Raw genomic sequence first — 19,219 nt, forward strand, 5'->3', positions numbered from 1 at the left:
ATCTTTCAAATATATTACAAAAGAAACAGACAAAAAAAATATTACAAAAGAAACACTTAGTAAGTTAAAAGTTATTAAAAAACTTACTGTTACAACGTCAGAAGTGAATTACTATGTGCTAGATCCAGTAAATTTCTTGATGTATTAATTAACTATTCATTTCTATAACTTTTCATTTGACAATTTGGTTGAGTGATTCTAAGGAAAGATGAAGTTTCATATATGTTGTTAATGCGATTTTAAATATATTTTCTTGACAAAGAACTTTATCCGTGAAGTTGTCTTATAATTATTCATAGGGACAATTAATAGGAGCAAGACATGCTTTGAAGAGTAAATATAACAAAAAGGTTAAGTTTATTATTTTATACTCTACAACGAAATTTGAGTAATTTAATTAGGGCATAAAAGTTTTTCTCTCTTTATTTTGATGCGGATGGTTATAATTTTTTATTCTGTAAAACTAAAATTAAATAATCTTAGGTGTCAAACAAATGAATTTAGTGTTAAAGAAAACTAAACAAAACCTATTGAATAGTAATTCATAAGGTATATTTAAATAATAGTTTTTTCAGTTTTTGAATTTGTAATGATTAAAACGATTTTTTCGGTCAGAAGACAGTTCCTTGTGAAAGGATGACAAGAATTTATGATCCATTTGTATTACGGAACTCTAATGATCAAACATGGCTGGTTTAGAGGAGAAATAACCCAAACCACCGATTAGAACGTCTAAATTAAGGAGACATATTTCTGAAACTTTTTTATCAATTTTTATAATTATGCAAATTTTTTTAGATAAATATTATTTATTGAGAATTATTAGTTATTGACAAAATCCAATATCCTAGAAATTAATGCAACTAATGATTTTTTAATTTGTTTAGTTGTTTCTCGTTATCTGTGTAAAATATTTATTAATAAAATTATATAAACAAAACTAATGTTCTTACAAATACTACTATTATATTGAATAAATATAATTATGTTTACAAATAAAATTTAATAAAATAAAATAAAATTAGAAAAATAATAAAATTATATAAAATTTAAATAAAATATTATTTTTAAATGTGAAATTTTGTATTGACAATTTATTTTAGTAAATTATGATTGATTATGGTGAAATGTTGGTGATAATATTAACAATTGATTATGGTGATAATATTAACAAATATTGTTATAAAATTAATTTTTAATATCTTCAATAATTATTAATGCAGTTGAATTAGTTAAAAATTAATGTGATATTATATATATATATATATATATATATATGATTATTAGGAAAATATGTAATTGTTGTTAAAAATTTCTTAGGATATCTAAACATGTTAGACCGATACTGCTAATAAAATTGACATATTACGTTTTTACGTGTTTACCTCAGAACAGAAACGGTAAATACATCAATGATCACACCATTATTTAATATATGATAAAATATCTGAACAATTCGGTGAAATCAAGTTTTGTGCATATCCAACTACATCTTAAAAGTAATTTTTTCTTTGAAACTAAAATTTTTAAACCCGATTGAATCCATAGGAATTGTAAGCCTGCAGATAGATTTCTCCTCAAGTATATTCAAATGGGTCATAAAACATGGATCCATATTCACGTTAGGTGAACAGATGACTTAGTTTTACATAGTACGAAAATCAAACCCGAAATATTTTTGCATTTCAGGTTCGTCTACTACCACTTTACCACAATGTACTTTCTTAAAACTGAATTTTGACAATAAAAATAGACAAAGATTCGAAAGCTGAAGAGTCGAGTGAGCTGGACATTGGACGAATTGGGGTATTTGATAGATGCATAGTCTCCTGCTAAAGACAATGACTAAGCCAAAATGTAAAATTAACAAAATAGTTATTTAGTTTTTAGGTATATAGGGAAGGTTCCTACTTTTCGTGGTCCTTTCGACCATTTTAAATGTTGGATACTCTCGAATATAAGTGTGTCTTGTTCAGTCTCTCGTATTTTTGTGCTCAATTATTGGTCAGAATTTTGGAACCTTCCCTATATACCTAAAAACTAAATAACTATTTTGTTAATTTTACATTTTAGCTTTATTTGCTTAAAATATAAAGTATATAATGTAAAGTTAAGAGTGTAATGTAATAATTTAACAAAAAAAAAAACCTCAAATAAAATAGATAATTTTTTTTCATCAAATACTAATTAGAATATTTGTTTGTTTATTTAATGTGTAAATCATAACATTTATTTATACAATTTTAACATGTTTAGTTATACGGGTTATGCTAGTTGTACTGAGTCGAATAAGAGAATGAGATAAAGAAAATTGTGTGGTTGTGAGTGGTTGAAATTAAATAAAGAGAAAAAGAGATATATTAAATCGTGTGGTCAAGATTAAAACATAGATGAGATGATCTAATGGTTCATATTATCTCTTCATTAATGGAAAATTTGTTATTTTACTCTCGTTGGTCCATGTAGATTTTTTAGGTGGTTGTAGAACTGTTTTTACCATTTGGTCTATAAGACAATTTGGTCCAAATATTTTTTCCCGATAAAATTTGAAAATAATGTTTCTGGTTAAAACTGAGAATCTTGTTTTTCCGTTAAACAAAAAAAAAATCGCCAAAAGAGAAATTCTTATTTCCCGCCAAAATCATAAAATCTTGTTTTCCACGAGAATAGGAAAATTTTATTTTCTCAAAAAAAAAACAAAAAATTATGATTTTTCGCCAAAACCGAAAATTAAGTTTCTCCACCACAACCAGAATCTGTGATTCTCGTCAAAAATGGGAAAATTTTGTTTTTTCAAAATCGGGAAATCTTGTATTCCTTTTCCGCGAAACCAGAACATCGTGTTTTCCGCCAAGAACATAAAATTCCCCCCCTCCCCCAAATGAGGAAATATTGTTTTTCCGTCAATGCCGAAAATCTTTTTTCACATTAAAATTAAAGAATTGTTTTTTGCTGAAATCGGAGAAACGCGTTTTCCATCAAAATAGGAAATTCACTTTTACTTTCAAAATTAGAGAATAAAATTTTCTTCCCAAAACCAAAGAGTCATATTTCCAGCTAAAATCATAAAACTGTATCTTTTGCAAAAACGGCAAATATATGTTCTCGCCAAAATTGAAAAATTAAGTTTTCCATCAAAATCCGTAAAAACGCATTTTCTTAAAAGATAAAAAATTATTTTTAGATATATTTATTTAAATATTATAATCATTTCATTGTAAAGAATAAAAACTATGATCTTTTATTCTTTTTAACTACTAACTAGATGATTGTGCGGAGTTGCGGATTAATACATATACCTAAAATAATTTAGTTTCAATATTTATTTTTATAGAAGTTTCAAATTGTTAAGTTAGATATATTTTAAATTCATTATATAAATTATATAACTTCAATATTCATATTTGGCACCAATATATTAAATATGTTTTTGTTTCATATTTTTATTTTTTGGGATGTTAATTTTGGTTTAAAATCTTTTTATAGTAATATTTAAATTAGAAAACTTGTATTTTAATAAACAAACTTATTATACTTTTTGATTGAAAAGAACTCTAGTCACAACTCATAAAACATCAGAAGTAAAAAAGTGAATAAACATCCTATATTATCAACAATTTAGATTTTTAAAACCATGCGGAAAATTGAAAAATGTTACCTTTGCATTTTCTAAGATTATACTTATATTAATTTTAGTTTAGTATTATGTTATTTAATATAGTTTCTCTACTTTTCATGCTTTCATACTTTTAATATTTTAAATTAATTTTAATCTTGTCGTTTATATATTATCTACTATTTTTGTTTAAATGTATTATTTTGAATATTTTTTTGGCTTAAAAGTTGATCTTTGTCATGCATAAATACAAATTAATTTATTTGGAATATGATTATTTATATTCAAATATATATAATACTTAGCATATGTATTCAATTTATAGTCTACGACATATATTTCAATGATGCTTTAACTTTAATATTCAAATAATGTGTATTTAGATCAATGTTTCTGATATAAATCAGAGAACCTAACTATAATATTAACATTCAAATCATAAACTAAATATAAGAGAAACCTAATTGTGATATTAATGTTGAAATAATCTGAATTTGGATTAAATTTTTAATAAGAATCAGAAAACATGGCTATAATATTAGCCATTAAAATTATTAACTAAATATAAGATAAACCTAATTATGACATTAACAAAGAAATTTGTAACATATTATTAATATTGAAAAGAAAATTTGAAAATGGCAACTTTTAAAAATAGTTAATACTAACTTGAAATAATGATTTGATAGTAAGTTTATTTTTCTAAGTCCTAGACAAAAGATTGTAAAATATTATTTTAAAAGTGATTTTGTTAATTTGTCATCTTTTAATAATAATTAATTGGACAATATGTTATCCTAAAATCATGAAGAAGATGACAAATAAGCAAAATTATTTATTAAATAATAGTATCGAAAATATATATTAAAATAATTTTAATTAATAATAATATTAAAGATCAATATTTATCTTAAAATCATAGAAAATGATAAATAATCAAAACTACTTCTCAAATAATAGTATAAATAAATATTCAAATGCTATTATTTATAAAATCAGAAAACGAACAACTTAGTATATAGATGTTGCAACATTATAGAATGAGCAACATTTGGATGCAAATCTTGAAAAGGAAAAAAAATTGAGATTTTTCATTGGATAAGCCATCCCTAATACGTGTTTGGATGAAAATCCTCCATAACAAAAGAAAAATGAAATAAAAAGGCATTTAGGACCTATTCCCAAGGTAGCAGCCAAAGCACCTGCAGCGTAAATAGAGGATATATTCAAGCCAAACTGGTTAATAATCAAAGCCTCCCAGCAACTGTGACATCAGCCATTTCCTGTTCAACAGGAAGGTCCCTTGCTTGACTCTAGCTGAACTGGCCAAGGCAGTGCGGGATCGGAGAATAATAAGACCAGAAGCAACTATAAATAATTAGGGCCTATTAATAACTTATTTTCTCTAAAAATGTATATTAAAAGAAATTAAGATAGCAAATCGGACCCATTACCTTCTAGAAAATGTAGCTACATTACCACTAGACTATTTGTTGGTTTACAAAATTTGGCGGCCGAAATGTTTGATATATGAAAGAGGGCCGGAAGCCTGAGTTTCTTCGCTTGTGCTCAGGGCCGCTGCTGGGCCAAGGTTTCCCGTTTTACTCTCGTGAACTAGCCAAGGTTCCCCACTTTACCAAACCCAGTCTGGACTCCACCATCAAGAGAAGGCACCAGCTCGGGGATTGGTGCCAATGGAAGATTGTTACAACTGGAGCTGTCGAAGACAGGGAAAACCCTCATATATTTATTGGATTTGGTTCACAAACACTTGTTTAACTTTTTTTTTGTTTTTCGGATATTCATTTGGGTTTGGTTTGGATAAAATCATAACCTGAGATACCGTAAAATAATAGTTATTTGGTATTTATATCGAATTCGGTTCAGATTTATTTTTATCCGGTTTGGTTTGATTTAAATTTTTAGATTCAGTTTATTTGTTCACTCTTAACTCAGGTGATTAATATAATCATTTTCATTTGGAGTTTTTCTTAATGTGAAAATCACAAGAAGCATCAATACGGCATTAAATATGGCAGTACAAGTGAACTAATAAATATAATGCACTTATAAACATAGTTGTCTTTTAAACAAATTAAGCACATAAATGACGTCTTTAAGCATATTATTTTCTCATTAACATAAGTATAGAAATCATCGACACAAATATTGTGGAAAAAAATATAAATTTGGCACACTTTTTATATAACATTAGATTAGCTTCATCTTCCTTATTCCTTGACCACACCTGGTTCTTATTCACTCATCATCCCTTCATGCTACAACCAATATTACCTGCAAAATACATGAAATAAAAAAATGATGCTTCAGCAAAATATTAACAGTAGAAAGATTTGATCGAATTACTAGCTATATGTTTTCTTACACTAACTGAAGAGCTGTTTGGTCTTGGCGACCAGCGGATGAGTAATGTTGATTGTTAGGTTGCAATGCCGCGACTTGGAAATAGTTCCGTGAATCAAACGGCTGAGAGTGCGTTTGAGGTGGTCGCATAATCTGCTCGTAGTTAGATCCTCCTGGCATCAGATTCATACTTGGCAGGATACTTGGATTGTTCCTCTCATTTTCAGCTATCTATATACCACATATATCATTTAAAATCTTCATCTTTTTTTAATAATTTTTTTGATGATATTATTTGTTGAAACAAATTTTGGCAATATAAAAAGCACAAAACAGGTATAATGTACAAATTACCTTTGCACGAAGAAGCTGGTTATCGTTATGCAAATCAACTTCCTGCTCAAACTTTCATTACAAATGAGCTAAATTATCATAAATACAGATTAACGGTTGGAATAAATTAGATGTAACATATCTTCTTACTTTCTTCTGCATGTAGTCAATTTCGGCGAATAAGAGTTCATTCTGTAAAAATATTCAAATAAAAGAATAACTTATAAATTTAGGTAAACAATATTAATATATATAAATTAATTCCTAGGAAGTAATTTGTTTGCAGGATTTATTAGTACAATTACCTTTTTGGATCGTATTCGGTTGACACTTTTGTCTAATCTGCCTTCCAAATTTTTAAGTTCCTTGGGAGACATTGACCCTATCGTCTCACCCATTAATTTCCTATTTAATTTTATAGGGAACCAAAGTATTTCTTTTTTTAATCCGCACCCGAAGTATTAATATATCAATAGTTAATAACAAATAATAATATTTCAAGTCGTTTAGATGACATTAACCTGTTCGAGTTTTGTATGCTGATAATCTTTTGACGCAACTTGGCCGATTCTTGTTGATAGTACTTGAAAGAAAAAGTAGAAAGTATGGAAATTTTCATACTAATACACTTTTTTTGCAAAAAAAATCTTAAAATCATATGTATAAAATGTTACAATTACCTGTGCATTAATTTCTGCCACCGATCCAGTGTTAGAATTATCCGATATAGCCTTCTTGTACCTCTCAATTGTCCCTTTGACACTGCAACATTTTTTTTTATAACAAATCACTAACTTGATTAGAAGTATTACTAATATAATTTACACTTAAATCAGCATTTCAAAATAAGAAAAGTAATTGTAAAGGTCAAAAGTGCCGCCCACTTGCTCAGTTAAGTGATTTTATTACGAAACCTTAAAAGCAAACATAGGTTCTTTTGAGTCAGAACAGATGACACATAATGTGACACATGATGTGATGTGAAGAAGAAGAAAAGTAGATGAAAAAAAATTGAACTGCTGATAAAATATTCCTTAAAGTTGTAACAAATAAAGAATGGTTTTAGAAAACTAATAAGAACTCTCTGAAACGGTGAAACCTTAAATTTTCGAGCTAGTGATCTGCTGCAACTGCCATGTGACACGCATCGAAAACCCATTAAACATTCCAGTAGACATCTGAAAGTTTTGAATTGTTAACCAATGGATTAATTTAACTGTGATGTAACCAAATGACATTTCCGAGTAACATCACAACGTTCCAGAGTTTCCTTATTTGGAATACAATTACATTGCTTGTTTACTATTTTACCCATCTTTATTCTCTTTTTGAGTTTTCTGTGTACATTAATATATATACATATACAGATAAAATTCTATAAATCAATAATGTTATGACTATACTATTTTATTAATTTACAGAGTTATTAATTTATAAAACTTTTCTTTTAAAAATTTTACAGTATATACAATTATTAAATTTTAGGAAATTAGATCTTCTGTTATTTTATAATATTATTTGGTGTACATAAAATTTAAATGTTGTTTTAGTTATAATTTTACTAAATGTTATCAAAATATAAATATATTAAAATGTCAAAAACAGAGATGAATTTTGTTGTGTATATAAAATAAAAATAAGATTTTTGTTTGTATTTATAATATATATATATATATATATATATTATAAATTAATGATTTTAATGGGATCATATATCTACATAAGATTTTATAAAAAAATATAATCTTATTATTTTATCAAGTTTTGTTATATTTTGATTTCGCCTGGTTTGGAATGGAATAAATTTATTGATTTATCACGCTTATTAATTTATCGACTGTTAGATTTATATAATTTATACCGTATACATACATTTACGTTGAAGTACTATTTTTTGGTGAAAGACACATTAAGTACGATGACATATCATAGACCATGATGTGTGAATTTTTGGGGGATGAATCATGGCCGTCCATTCTGGAATCACAGAAGTCAGGGCAAAGACTTTTTCTATGAAAAAACAACAAAAAATCTAACTATTTTTTAGGAGGAGAGAGAGAAAATGAGAAAAGCCCTAATTTTCTCTCACTAGACAACCAAAATAAAGAAAGAGAATTAATGTATCTACACAAAAGATTTTAAGCAATTCCAATAATTCACCCTTTAGATTCACCAACCAATATAAATCAAAGAATAAGTCTTATTTCTGTATTGGTTGAGTAGACCTCTAAGTTCGTGGTGAATTAAATTAAGATTATCCTGTTACTTGTCTCTTTGTCTATACATACATAATATGAATTATTTTTTTTTAGCTTTCTTGGAAGCAATAATTATATTGGGTATTGACCGAATGTGAAATCTAATATTAAATGGTCGGGAGTAGTAATAGAGACTTTTTAAATTTACAAGTAGTTTGCAATTAATTATTATGACATACACCTTGTCAGAAGTCAAGAACTGAAACTAACCAAACTTTATACTGCTCCTAATAAATACTCCCTCCGTTTCTTAAAGAGTGTCGTTGTGACATTTTTCACACAGATTAAGAAAATTGTAATTAATTATACCTCTTTGACCAATAATATTTTAAATAAATAAAATTATTTATAAAATCAATGCAGTTTGTAATTATTTTCAGCTGAAAGTTAGTATAATTTACATTGGAATTGTAAAGTGACATTCTTTGTATAACAAAAAAATGAGTTCAGAGTAACATTTATTATGAAACAGAGGGAGTATAAGTGATAAACAAAATAAAGAATATCTGTCTGATGACGTGAAAAAGACAACAAATCTTACCAGAACAAACTTAATTTTGCGCTCATTACCAACCTCTTCAGAAAATCTCCGCAAATAAAACTAGCTCTGATTACATTTAGTACCCACTGGATATAAAAAAAATTAGGTGATGAAGATTAATTTTGGTTGGTTTATTCGAAGTCTTTGTTAGCTTTTCTTTCTTTGGACATGAGCATTATATATTTCAGGACATGGGTTGACAACTGTAAACAATTAGAACAAAACTTTTACTGTTTGGACGAAGAGAACATAAATCACGTGGATTCTAATATAAACAGGAAATTACGTGCAGAATTCGAGGTTACTAGTTTGAGTGATGTAATTCGATTTTTTTTTGATTATCTTGATAATTTTTGAAACGTAACTTTAAGGGAAAAAGAGGATCTCATAAGCTTATTTTTCTTAACTACATCCTTGTATATAGTTGACTATTTGGAATCTTGAAACTCCATTGAATTTCAAAATAATTATTTTAGAAGTCTTTTCTGGCTTGGAGTTGAAAATTTTCGTTCCTTGGCTATAACCACTTCTAACTAATCCCAAAACTCACAGATATTTGAAGTTTTTCCATATCTACAAAACAAATAAAACTTAAACATTCACAAGAAACCTTATAAACATATTGTCCTACTTGTACTTTCTATCACTCATAGGTTTAATAAACGTTCAAAAGTCTATTTTCACATCGTTTTACTCTCACTTACAATCAACATGTGGTTGCATCAAATATAAGGTATGATAATTCATGAGAGAGAAAGAGGCAAAGATAAGAAAGGAAAGTAAGAGAAAGAAAAGAAGCAAAAGAGAGACAGAAATTAACAACAATGGAGGATGTGGATCATCACAAAAACAGAAGATATGACCTCATAGTCCTTACGATCCCAATTTGTTTCACAAAACTTACTTTTATAATCATAAAAATCAAAATTTTACCTATTACAACACCAGATCTATAAATATATCTAAATTTTGAAGTACTTGTTAGTAGGGAAAATAGAAAGTTATAAGATTTTTACATTATTATATTATATATAACAGAAATGGGTGAAGAAAGAAACCCCAACAAAGTGAATACTCCACATAGAAAACACTGATTGTTTCTTATATTCTTTTCATTTATTATCTAACTCTCACTCAGATATTTATATATTTGTACCATTTTCATTACTTTATCAATAACAATTTTCTACTAAAAAAAATTATATCTAGTCTAAAGGGAAAAGAGACAAAAAAGAAGAAGTCAGATCTAGAAAATAAGTACAAAACTTAAGAATAAAATCCTAAACCAATTAACACAAACATATATACTAACAAAGATTCTCACAAATGTTTAGTGCGCTCATGTGTGTATATATATATATATATATATATATATGGAATATCAAGAAAAAAGTGAAAACAATCCTACCCACAAGAGGAATTAAACCATAGAAGAAGTATCGAATAAATTCTAGCAAAGAAGATCGAAAATCCTAGTAAGAATCGAGCTTAAACATAACCCTAAATCAAGATTTAAGAGTAAAGGACTCTATTGAAACCTAAGAGTATGGCATAAGAAGAAACCTGTTGTTTGAGTACTCATAGAGACGGCCACGGCTAGAGAAGACGATGAGTGCGACTTCAGCATCACAAAGAACAGAGAGTTCGTAAGCTTTCTTGAGCAAACCATTTCTACGTTTGCAGAAAGTGACTTGACGGTTCGTTGTGTTTTCGATCCGTTTTATTTCGATCTTTCCTCTCCCTGCAGTTTTCCTCTGTGGAGAGGAATCTCCTCCTAGCTCCATTTGGTAGGACATGTTTGCTGCTACATAGGCAAAACATGGGAAAATTGATTAATCCAAAAAACAAGAATCCAAGAAAACCATCAACCAAGGTACTTGAAAACGGCTCCAGATTTATTATGTTTTCTGTTCATTTTAATCTCTTGCCGACACGCAACTAAAGAAAGGAAATAATCGATTTTTATCTCAATCTTCAAGCAAGAGTTAATCATAGGGTTTTGTTTTAATTGGTGATTTTTTTGTGAGATGAAATGATTTATTTTTTTACAAAAAGAAGAAAACTAAGTAATTAAGACCAAATCTTTGGGAACTTGAAAAGAAAAACAGTTAAATCTAGACTGAAAAGACAATTTTGATGAGCAAAGAAGATCGGGAATACTGAATCTTGTTTCTATATAAACAACACAAAAAGAATCAATTAGAACAGAAAAAAGGAAACTAAAGAACATAGATTCGGTATAAGGACCAAAAGAAGTGAAGCAAAGTAATATTATGAAGAAGATAATGTTTGAAAGGATTGGGGAATAGACTGACCTGTTGGGGAGATGGGGAGATGAACAAAGAGGAAAGGGTTATTTTTCTTGGGAAATGATTTTGTGGTTAGTATGAGATTTGGAGAAGTTGCAGAAAGTGGAAGGTATGGTTGTGCTCGTGAAGAGATGGGTATATACATTTATAAGGAAAAATGTTTTTTTTTCTTTTAATGTTCTCTAATTTTGACACCAATGTTCCAGCTTTTACATCCATATACTATCTTCTCAGCTATGTTGAATGCTGTTTTTACTCACTAAAGCATGCTTTGCGAGATTTCTGACTTAATATGTGTACTTGGTTGATATTTTTGTGAGTCATGTTAATTTGAAATGGTACTCATTTTCAGAAATTTTGGATATGTTAAGATTAAAAAAGGATTTACAGAGAGCAATCTAAAGGCTCACTTCAAATCAAAGCATGAGTAGTCTATAGCAGCTCTTGAAATCACATGAAAATATAATTACTAAATAGAGGGTTAATCACCATAAATAACACCCACTATAAGTCTAATTTTTTCATAGAAATAATACTTATTTTTGCAAATTGAGAAACAACTAAAAAGGAAGTGAAATGGAGGAAAAAGATGGTTTTATTGGTGGATAGTTTTTGTGTTTTCACAAAGGTCTAAATGAAAAGAAGGTCCGTGTTAGGCAATCACTCATGAGATGCAGACTCTGCTTACCATTACTTGTCTTTCCCTTTCATGTGAGTTTTTGAGGCACTAACCTTTGGTAAATCTGAGTACACTGTATTTTCTTGTACAACAAATATTGGTTTTCTTTCTTCGTTTTTTACTGAATTTTGATCTTTTAAAAAAGGAAAATTTATCATCTCTCTTCCTTTTACCTTTTAAGAAGATATTGGTGCCTAGGGTTTTATTGACATTTTGCAGGAAATTTTTGTTTCACTAAACACAGTATAAATTTCTATATCATTATATAAGGAGTTGTATATATATATACACATATATATTTATGTTTTCGAACAAAATTGTCCTTATTTGAGATACTTATTATCATTTTGCAAGAATAGGTTTTAATGTATTTTTAATAGTAACCAGAAGCTAAATATAACTTTTCTAAACAACTTCGAATGTAGATAAAATAAAAATTGTAACTAAGTGTTCTTTTTAACAAATTGTAACTAAATGTTATTAAGCTTATTTTCATATATACGAACTGATTCTGTATAAATAATAGCAAATATATGAAGAATTCAATAATCATCTATATATTTGGCTAAACTGAACATTAGTGAGTACCAGTATGTTTATGGCCTTTTCTGGAATCAAAAGCTTGAGAAAAAAAGAAAGAGAAAATCAGATTGTGAAGGAAAATAATGTACCTCTTATGCGTTACTGAGATTGGGAGTTTATGATGTTTACCTGTTGTGATATTGACATTATATATGAATAAGATATATTATTTAGATAAGTATCTAGGGTTTAAAAGGGAAACATGGTGATGAACCGTATTTTAATGGGGGCTGGACAAGACGTATGGCTTAATTTGGAAAGTTATTTTAAGTGTAATGCTTCTGACTGAGTTAGAAGGGTATCTTTCATATCTCTCTCTCTCTTTACATTTTCTTTTTGACATTTTTGCTCTTAAATTGTAAGTTAATTTTCTGTTGACATCTCATTGTCCTGTTGATTTAAACGGAAATATTTCCGTTGGGAAGAGTTTGCTCTCTTAAAAAAAGAATTTATAATGGTTTCAGCTACGCCTGGAAAATGTACGATTCTGAGATCCAGAATCTGTAGACATTAATTTTTTTTTCCCATAATATAGCTTGACCATTAATGTTTTGTATGACATGAATATAAATTTTCATATTTAGTCTCCAAAACTAATGTGGATTATGTTAGTCAAAAAAAACTAATGTGGATTATAAATATGGATCTCTCGGTATAAAAATTGAAATAAAAGAAGAGAATTGTTGTGTATATGGGGAGGGGGGGGGGAATGTGAAAATTTTCTAAATTTTTTTCATAAATTACATTGAATAATTGAGGTGTGCAATGTATCAATGGAGTAAGGTTATGCGAAATGAAGAGGGAGAATAGCATGTGATGTGTAGTTTTGACCTCCATCTTTATCAACCCATTTAGGGTAACGTGATAGAGATATAAGAAAACTATGTACACATTGCATATTCATATTTATGTGAGAATAAATGCTTATATATACCCACTTGTAAGATACTTTAATTTTTCTTCTAGTTTCTTTAGTTATCTCGTAATTAGGATAGTTATTCCGACTTAAATAGGATAACGTTCTCTAACTTATTTTATTTGTAAGAGTTAAAGTAGACTTAGTAGTTAGTACTAAATAATTTAGTTAAATACTACATATCTATATTTCTCTAGCATGTAAAAATAATCGATTAGTGTAGGTATTTTTATAATTACACAATTAGTAAATAATTAGATTTCGTTTACACTGTATACATATACACAGGGATGGACCCACTAAAGAGGGAGTGATGTCAAGTGCACCACAAAAATTGAATAGTAATTTTGATTTGTGCTTATACGGGTTTTGATTCCCTCTTGCCTTCTCCTTTTTACTTAAACAGATATTGACCTCACATAAATTTAGAGCTGGGACCGCCGCTGCATATACAGTAGATAGTTTTTTTAGGCTATGTATGGAAGTTAACAACTCAATTGCTTTGGGTCAAACTTTCATGGTTGGAGTGAGTTTAAAACCATAATGGAGACTGGTGGTTAGATTGTAGTTGTAGAAAATTTATTCTAGAATTTAGTCTGTTGAATTTTTTGATATAGATGTATCTATCATAAATGTAATAATTAAATGAAAAAAGAAAATGAAAAATATTCCTACAACAGTATTTTTTTGCTTTAGAAAATAAGATTCCTACAATTTTATTTTGTTGTTTTGGTTTTAAAAACTATATAAAGTATAATTGACAATTTATTTGATTGTATAAAGAAATTAAAACTAAAGTCATTAAATAAAGTCTAACCAATCACTTCCGATATCTTCAACGGTGGACCACAATCAAAGGTTGCTTTCTGCCATAATATAGTCACCGCTGAGTTTTCTTAACTTCAGACTCGTCGAATTAGTTACAAAGTAAAAAAGAATCATTTAAGTGTTCGTTTATTACAAGAAAGTTTTAAACCGAAGTTTTAAATTGGGTAACCCGTCACCGTGTCCAAACAGTCTAGACCTCCAGAACATATTTTACTTTGTGTGATTAGAGTCGGTTGATGTAAGCAAATGCGTAGGAGTTGCGAAGGATTTATTACTATTAGAGTTTTTCTTGAGTTCAGCTATAGATTCATCGACCAATATAATTTTATTATTTCATATTTAATATCTTTTTTTAAAATACAAAATATTTATCAAACTTTTTTTATCAACAAATATTTATCAAGTTAAATTATGTTTATAAAATAAAAAGATAAAAATAAATTAAAAAATAGAAGTAGTTACCAATTTTTTTAAAATAAAAATACTTTAATGCATCAATACAATATTAAACCCTCAATCCAAAACACTAAATCTCAAATCTTAAACACTTAACCTTAAAAAACTTAAGTAAACCATAAATTCTTAGATAAATTCTAAACTCTTAAATACTAAAACCTTAATCCAAAACACTTGGATAAATCCTAAACCCTGGGTTTATGGTTTACCCAATAATTTAGAGTATAGTGTTTAAGATTTAATATTTATGATTTAGTTTTTGTTGATGCCATTAAAAATATTAAAAATTACAGGTTTAGGGTTTAAGATCAAGAATTTAGTGTTTTTTAAGATTTAATGTTTAATGTTTATGATTTAGGGTTTATAATTTATCCAATGATTTAAAATATACCAAAGGGTTTAGACGTTAGGATTTATAGAATTTATCTAAGGGTTTAGTGTTTAGGGTTTACTTTTTTGGATTTAGGTTTAATGTTTTAATGACGGTGTTAAAAATATTTTTTTAAATATTTTTTTGGCACTACTACAATTTTTATTTATTTATTTTATCTTTTTATTTAAAAACATATATAACTCGGCAAATATTTTGTTTCATTTAAAAAAATAATGAATATAAAATAACAAAAATTTATTGGTTAGTGAATATACGTGTTCACCTTAGAGAATGAACCTAAGAAAAAATCTTAGTATTATAGCATCTTCAATCTCATTATTTTTTGTTCTCTAACTCACTTCTTTTCTTAGTTAACAATAAAAATTACTCAAGTTTTCTACAGAGATGTTATTTCTAGGCCCAATATACAAGAAAAAAAATTAACAAACTAACCAAAATCACACTCTTTATCTTTATTTTTTTCTTCTATCTCTCTCTCTACATCCTTACTAAAAATCTAATTTCACAAATAACCCCTTATTTCTATACTATAAAGTTATATTTTATATTAAAAAATTATTTAGATTTAAAATTTATACCTATGATTGTAACAAGTAAGTTATATTATATTAATTATGGTTCTTTATAAAAGATGATAGAATTGTATGTTAGTTCAGAATAAATGATAGAAAATAACATCAGAATTTTTTATGAAAACTTTATAAATGATATAATACTATAAGTGGTATAATAGTATACTCGTTTATATGTTTTATTAATAAAAATGTGAGTACAAAATTATAAGAAATTAAATTTAAGTATTTAAAATAAAAATAAAAATGAATACATTAGAATTTTTTTTAGAAAAAAAAAAATACATTAGATATAGTCTTTTTTTTTTTTGAACACTACATTAGATATGGTCTTAGGGACAATTTTTTTTTACGATTAAAAGTCTATAACTAAACGATTTTAAACCATTTAAATGCTCATAAGCTGTTTAAGTGTGTTCCAAAAAAGTGTTTTGTATTTTTGATGTAAATAATTAATAATAAAAAAATAAAAAAAAATTGCTTGGTGGCCTGAAAATTACACGGCCTGCTCTGAGCAGGATTCCTTTAAACCATCGTGCATAAAATTTGGTCAAATCTTCATATTTTGAGAAATGATGACATTTTTCTGTTGAAGGTTCAGCTGTTGTTCCTCATTTACCCGATCTTTAGAAATGACGAATAATATTTCATTTATCTTATATATTAAAATAAAAGTCATGATTATTTTATGTGATTTTTAATTTGGACCATTTTAAAAAATTTATTAAATATATTTTATTAAAATTAATAATATATAAAATCTTGGAACTATTTTAATCATAATATCTTTCAATATATTTAATTTTAAATATATATATATATATATTAAAATAATCTAACAAATCTGTTTAAAATATTTTAACAAGATTTTAATTGTCAAAACAAAATATGTAATATTTTCACTAATTTCGTAATTAGTTTTTAAATATTATTATACATTAAGTTATTTTAGAAAATGAAAATATAAATTATATCCTATTTATCTATTATATAATCATAATCAATCATATTAAGAGAAAATTATTATATAGAGCCAATAAAAATTATACTAAATTGTTAAATTTATATATTTTATTTTTCGTAAGTATTATATTCAAATATAATATGTTGGTAACATGGGTTAACATTAGCAAGCTATATAATAAATGTATATAGAATTAACATGTATTTCATTAAAGCTAATAATATAAAATCTTTGAAACTACTTTAGTCCGTTATATAATAATAATTCTTACAAATCCTTTGAGAAATATTGTTAAAAATATCTTAATTTTCAAAAATGTTATAAAAATAGTTCAACTAATTCTTTAATTAGCAATGAACTATGCATTAATATATATTCAATTATCGTTTATAAAATAAAAATAAAATTGTATAATATTTTTTCTATTTTATAATAATAATAATAATTCATGTTAAAACAAAATTATTTTATTGAACTAAATATTAAAAAGTTATTTTAAATTGATAAATTTACTTTCATAAATATAACATATTTATGCTAAAAATATAATATGATGACATAACGACTTAACATTCACAAACTATATAATACATGTATAAACTGATATATTTTACACTTATGTATATACAATAATTTATTATCTAAAATAAATAAATGTAAAAATAATGCTAAAAATAAATTCGATTTTAAGATCGGCGGGTCAGACTTGAGCATAAGTTTCATACAAAATAATTTTAAAATTTCAGCTTCTGAATCTTGGTTAATTGAATCTCCTGCCCCATGTATTCTACCAAGGTTCTATCAGACTATGAAGTGAATCATTTGATTCGCCCCGAGCCAATGTTCGAGTACCAGGCGCTACTATGTTGTTTTATGCATGTACAAATTTTTCATAAGTAAATACAAATATAATAAAATAAATATGTAATAAGAAGCGACAAATATATGTGACGGTTTTAAACAATTGATTAATTATAACATGAAAACTATACAATTATTGTATTTGAAATAGTTACATAAAATTTTAAATATATTATTAACATTAAAAATGTATACCACTAATAATATAAAATAAATATATATATATATATATATAACTGTAAACATGTTAATATCTAGTTTATTTTTATTTTAAATGTGTTTCCAATAAACTTATTATCCATAAAATTAAACAAATTTATATTTTAGAGAAATGATTCCAATATATATATGATACAAGTGTTAAAAACAAAAATAAGTACTAATTCGTAAAATTACCTTTTTACCATAAAATTACATTTTTAATTAAATTAATTCATTTAAAAGTCCTTTTACAGAAACTGCATCATATTCTTGTTTGAAAGCAGTTAAGCAATTAAGTGACGATTGTTTAGATAGTTTTTAGATTTTACTTTTTGTTTTTGACTTTTGGTTTTTAATTTTTAGATTTTAATTTTCAGTTATTGGTTTTTGATTTGGCAGTAGTTTTTTAATTTTTGGAAAAACATGAATGGTGATTTTGGTTTTTAAGTTTTTTTTTTAAAAAAAAAATTGATGAAATATTTTTTTTTATTTTCTTGTAGTTTGTGTTTCTAAAAGACTTGAGTGATGATTTCTTTTAGTTATTAATTTTACTATATTATATTATTTTTGAACAGGAAATAAAAATTAAGAATACTATATTATTTATTATGAAACAACAAATAATACAAGATACTACCACTTCATTTACATTAATTTATTAAATAAAATTATTTCAAAAAGTAAACTAAACAGATAAACCAAAATTCACACACACACACACACACACACACACACACACACACACACACATATATATATATATATATATATATATATATATATATATATATATATATATATATATATATAAATACATAATTAATGCAGTAAAAGACAATATATAATAAAACTATCTATAATACAAAAATTGTAAACAAAAATATCTATAGTTAAATTTTTAAATACTATTAACTTCCACACATATTAAACAATATATAATTGATAGTTAGTTTATTATTTAAACATATTAAATAAATTTAAATATATTTTATAAATTTAGTAAACTGTATATAATTATTTAAATATATTTTTAGTTCTAAATTTGTTTTCTTTTATCTTTTTGTTTTTTCAAAAATTAGATTAATGATTTTTGGTTTGATATTTTAGTGTAGAAGCTAATATCTTGTTATTAAAACAAAATTAAAATTATTAAAAGAATGGTACCGATGGTAAGCATATTATTCTTAATAAACCTTTTTCAATAGCAATTACCATTCTTATTTTATATTAATAAAAGAAAACATTTTGTTTTTATGATATTTTTATATTAAAATTATTAAAATTATTAAATAATAGTAATTAAAATATTGTTTTTATGATCTGTTTTTTATATTAACATTTTGTT

At 26.1% G+C, this 19,219-nt stretch overlaps 1 protein-coding gene across 5 annotated transcripts; it reads right to left on the bottom strand.

Annotated features, from left to right (window-relative positions):
• Nucleotides 1-5,711: 5,711 nt before the first annotated feature.
• On the bottom strand, nt 5,712-11,581 carry LOC108821703 (floral homeotic protein AGAMOUS). 5 transcript variants are annotated; one of them, XM_018594696.1, is made up of 9 exons: nt 11,428-11,581; nt 10,676-10,913; nt 6,994-7,075; nt 6,835-6,896; nt 6,619-6,718; nt 6,464-6,505; nt 6,335-6,376; nt 6,003-6,211; nt 5,712-5,911 (listed from the first exon to the last, which is right to left on the bottom strand). In XM_018594696.1, the coding sequence occupies exons 1-9, from the start codon at nt 11,564-11,566 to the stop codon at nt 5,908-5,910; spliced, it is 918 nt and encodes a 305-aa protein (XP_018450198.1). In that variant the 5' UTR covers nt 11,567-11,581; the 3' UTR covers nt 5,712-5,907. The 5 variants fall into 5 exon arrangements, with proteins under 5 accessions (XP_018450198.1, XP_018450194.1, XP_018450196.1 ...); XM_018594692.2 differs by having other exon boundaries at nt 6,335-6,385; XM_018594694.1 differs by having other exon boundaries at nt 10,676-10,916.
• Between the last annotated feature and the right edge of the window lie 7,638 nt (nt 11,582-19,219).

Source organism: Raphanus sativus, chromosome 8, assembly GCF_000801105.2.
Source record: "Raphanus sativus cultivar WK10039 chromosome 8, ASM80110v3, whole genome shotgun sequence".
NCBI classification, from domain to species: Eukaryota; Viridiplantae; Streptophyta; class Magnoliopsida; order Brassicales; family Brassicaceae; genus Raphanus; species Raphanus sativus.